The sequence below is a fragment of the Mandrillus leucophaeus genome, unplaced genomic scaffold, assembly GCF_000951045.1.
Source record: "Mandrillus leucophaeus isolate KB7577 unplaced genomic scaffold, Mleu.le_1.0 Scaffold170, whole genome shotgun sequence".
NCBI lineage: Eukaryota > Metazoa > Chordata > Mammalia > Primates > Cercopithecidae > Mandrillus > Mandrillus leucophaeus.
The window spans coordinates 2,210,502-2,214,704 of NW_012101699.1; the positions used below are offsets into that span (position 1 = coordinate 2,210,502).

At 45.8% G+C, this 4,203-nt stretch overlaps 1 protein-coding gene across 3 annotated transcripts in view; it reads right to left on the reverse strand.

Moving 5' to 3' along the window:
- ZNF454 (zinc finger protein 454) overlaps positions 1-4,203 on the reverse strand; it is a 28,352-nt gene that overhangs the window by 18,395 nt on the left and 5,754 nt on the right. For all 3 annotated transcript variants that reach the window (XM_011976878.1, XM_011976879.1, XM_011976880.1), the window contains exons 3-4: positions 3,393-3,519; positions 2,891-2,980 (exon numbers count right to left, since the gene is read on the reverse strand). In XM_011976878.1, the coding sequence (XP_011832268.1) occupies positions 2,891-2,980; positions 3,393-3,519 (217 nt within the window). The remainder of the gene's footprint in view (positions 1-2,890; positions 2,981-3,392; positions 3,520-4,203) is intronic.

The window sequence follows — 4,203 nt, forward strand, 5'->3', positions numbered from 1 at the left end:
AGATCAAGACCATCGTGGCCAACATGGTGAAACCCCATCTCTACTAAAAATACAAAAATTAGCTGGGCATGGTGGTGCACACCTGTAATCCCAGCTACTTGGGAGGCTGAGGTAGGAGAATCGCTTGAACCCGGGAGGTAGTGGTTGCAGTGAACCGAGATCGTGCCACTGTACTCCAGCCTGGTGACAGAGCGAGACTCCATCTCAAACAACAACAACAACAAACAAACAAAAAGAAATGAAACAGAAATAAGAGAAAAAAACTAAAAATGAATCCAACAAATATTTTGAGAATGAATATGAATTAGGAAGTAACAATATGAACTAGGAACTGACAAGTGACAATACTAGTTATTTGGAAATGACCAGCACTTCTTTACAGCAGAAACTCCCAGTGGACGAAAAACAAAATAGAGGATCTATTTTTTAAAAATATAACTTTATTAGGAGGCTGAGGCAGGAGATTGAAGTCCAGAGTCTGAGATCAGCCTGGGCAAAATACTAAAAAAAAAGACCAGGCACAGTGGCTCACACCTGTAATCCCAGCACTTTGGGAGGCTGAGGGGGGCAGATCACCTGAGGTCACGAGTTTGAGACCAGCCTGGCCAACATGACAAAACCTCATCTCTAGTAAAAATACAAAAAATTAGCTGGGCGAGATGGCGTGTGCCTGTAATCCCAGCTACTTGGGAAGCTGAGGCAGGAGAATCACTTGATCCTGGGAGACGGAGGTTGCAGTGAGCCGAGACTGCACCACTGCACTCCAGCCTGGGTGACATCTCAAATAAAATAAAAAATAAAAAATAAATAAAAAGTAGCCAGGCAGTGGTAGGCACCTATAGTCTCAGCTATTTAGGAGCCTGAGGCAAGAGAATCACTTGAGCCCAGGAGGTTCAACGTAGCAGACAGCCATGATTACACCACTGCACTCCAGCCTGGTAACAGACGGGGACTGTGTCTTAAAAAATATATATACACACATATATACACACATATAACTTATATAAATTATACATTAAATTTATTATTTAAATATAAATAAATTCACGGAATAATTTATATAAAATATATATTTAAATTTACATAAATTATATATACACATAAAATTTCAATAGGAAATGGAAAAGCTATAAAACTTTCTTGAGTCACAAATTAAGTCTTCTTTGATGTCTGACTGGCTAACTGCTAATCATCCTTCACAAACCAGCCTCAGTGCTGCATCTCCAGGAAACTCAGAAATCATGACTGCGGAAACAGAGTGTGGGGAGGGGCCCGGGTACACTCAACTGTCGCTGGCTGTACTTTCATGTCATCACCCACACCTGACTATGAAATCTCTGTAGGCACAAAAGTCTTCTTCATCTCCCTCCATACTCCTCTCTCAAGGGTGCAATGAAGAATCAGACTCCTTGAATCATGAATGAATGGATGATTGAATGATTTAGGTAAAAACAGTGATGCCAAGGTGGTAGAACTGTGGATGAATTTCTTTTAATTGCCTCCATTTTTGTTATAAGACTATTTGCATAATACAGAATAAAATATTTAAAATGCCTTAGTTTGGTAATGGAACATACAGATTCATAGATTATTCAGAATGCCATTGGATATATTTAAAAAAGTGTTTTGCCAAGTGAGTTTTAGAATTAAGATATTTAATTTCTGGCCAGGTGAGGTGGTTCATGCCTGTAATCCCAGCACTCTGCGAGGCTGAGGTGGGTGGATCACTTGAGGTCAGGAATTTGAGACCAGCCTGGCCAACATGGTGAAACCCCATCTTTACTAAAAATACAAAAATTAGCCAGGCATGGTGGCGCAAGCCTGTAGTCCCAGCTACTCGGGAAGCTGAGGCAGGAGAATTGTTCGAACCCAAGCGGCAGAGGTTGCAGTGAGCTGAGATTGCACCACAGCACTCCAGCCTGGGCGACAGAGGGAGGCTCCGTGTCAAAAAAAAAAAAAGCAAAAAAAAAGATATTTAATTTCCATAACAGATTGGGTTCTAGATATTCCAGGTACAGAGTTATTTATTGTAGGATATAAATTCCTGCCTACTACACTGGGTTACTGTGGAAAATCTATAACAAAAGGTTTGTAAAAATACGTGACACTCTGCAAAATGCTAGCTGATAGTGAACCGCTACAGTCTTGGGTAAGGCACTAAGCACTCTAGAATACTGAGGATTAAGGGAGCAAAACACATCACTGCCCTTAAGCCACCAGATACAATGAGCTCCTCAAGACAAGTAACCATCACCCAACTGTCATGTCTTTTGTATCCCCAGGCAACAAATCTGTGCTACTTACTAGGTGCCAAGCACCGAGATAGGTGTGAGCAACACGGCAAAATATACAATAAACCTGGTCTCCATGGCACTCGCAGCCAACGATGGCCGGCAAAACGCAGAGGAGAAAGAATCCACGTGGGCAAACACACATGGAGGTAGCTGAGGAAAGTACAACGTGTAGCTGGAGGAGACACCTAGCAGGCACACGAACACTGGCTCCTAAGACCAGAAGCTGCCATGCTGTGGCTCCTCATGAGAGAGGGCAGGCACAGACTGCACTGTCAGATGCTGAACAGGACGCCCAGGAATGGGCTGTGGGGAGAACTGCCCAGATGAAGTTGAGTCGTTTCTAGACCAGAGACTCTACTAATCTATGCCAAAGAGGGAGGGAAGAAAAATCATTGCTGGGAGGGTCCAGGCCTGCTACATTTTGGCAGTGCAGGCTAGAACAAATGTAGTAACAAGGTATTAAGGTGAACAAAGGTGAAAGAGGCTCTTTTCTCAATTCACAGACTGGTGCATTTGTGAGCCTCACTGCCTTCCCTACGGAGCCTTCCCTACCCAGCAGGGCTCCCCCCGGTGTCTCCCACACACATGATTCTTACCAAGACAGAAGCCTCCAGGGGTATCCTCTGGCATCCACACTTCCCTTTTCTCTAGCTGGGAAAACATATCTGGTTTGGGTCCTAAGAGTCCTGTTTTTAAGGGGAGACAAAAATAAACCACATCTGTTTATACAAGAGATAAAAATCATTGCAAAGACAAAGCCTGGTCCTCAGAACTTGCTGGAAAAGAGGACTTGATAGGAAAGCGCAGGGCCAGGTATGTTCCCAGCAGGAGGAAAAGATGACTGAGGCCTGACACAATCTGTTCCCATGTTCCTCTCCTTGCCAGAAAGAAAGCGTTTGACCCTAGTCACTTTTGAGGCATCCGCAGTGGACTCCAAAAGAGGCCTGTGCCCAGGACACCAAGGACAGGTAAGTATCAATAGCACCGTTGAAGACAGCGTCCTCAATTGGTCCAACCGAATCTTCTATATGGTGTCAATGGAAAGGTCCTAAAGAGATCCCCAAAAGTGAAGAGAAACCTTGCAGGGGTCCCACTTACCCAGTGAGACCAGGTTGCTGTAGTTCTCCAGCATCACGTCCCTGTACAGGGCCCTCTGGGCTGGGCTCAGCTGCCCCCACTCTTCCTGGGTGAAGAGTACAGCCACATCCTTGAAGGTCACCGATTCCTGCAACAGCAAATTCATTCTCCTTGACCAGGGGCTACCCATGTACATGGTTCTCTAGAAAAGAGACTGGCAGCCTCTAGAAGCTTGTGGAGATTTACAGGACTGCTGACACAGGGAGCTGGCGTTCTGTGGCAAGTTAGTCACTCTCCAGGGTCTCCTAGGGGCCTAGCTTTGGACTAGACGTTGCTCCCCACTCTGAAGAAACATATATGGTGGTGAAGATAGGCTTCCTCAGCACTGGGACTTCCAACTTGCCATCCATTCAGCCCAGAACATTTTCTCCATCTCCGTCACACCGCCTAGCCCTGCCTCTCCCCTCACCCCAGGGGACCAAATCCTATGCAGGTCTCAGCATAGACACTGCTTGCTCAGCGCAGCCTTCCCTGATGGCTCCTGCAGTTGTCTATGAGGACCCATCAAGACACTGCCCCAATTTATTGTGATGTTTGGTTTACTCTGTCTCCCCCACGGGACTGTTAACTCCAAGATGTGGGCTGTCTGTCTCCACGTCTCCTGGCCTTCCCCACATCTGGAACACGGCCCACGTACTCAACACCTATCTGCGGCTGCTCAGCAACTCCTGCTTTTCTTCAGGGTGTACATACACACACCCATATACACACATACCCCCATACCCACACTCCCTCACAGACACACACCCCCACACCCTTCCACACACACAAA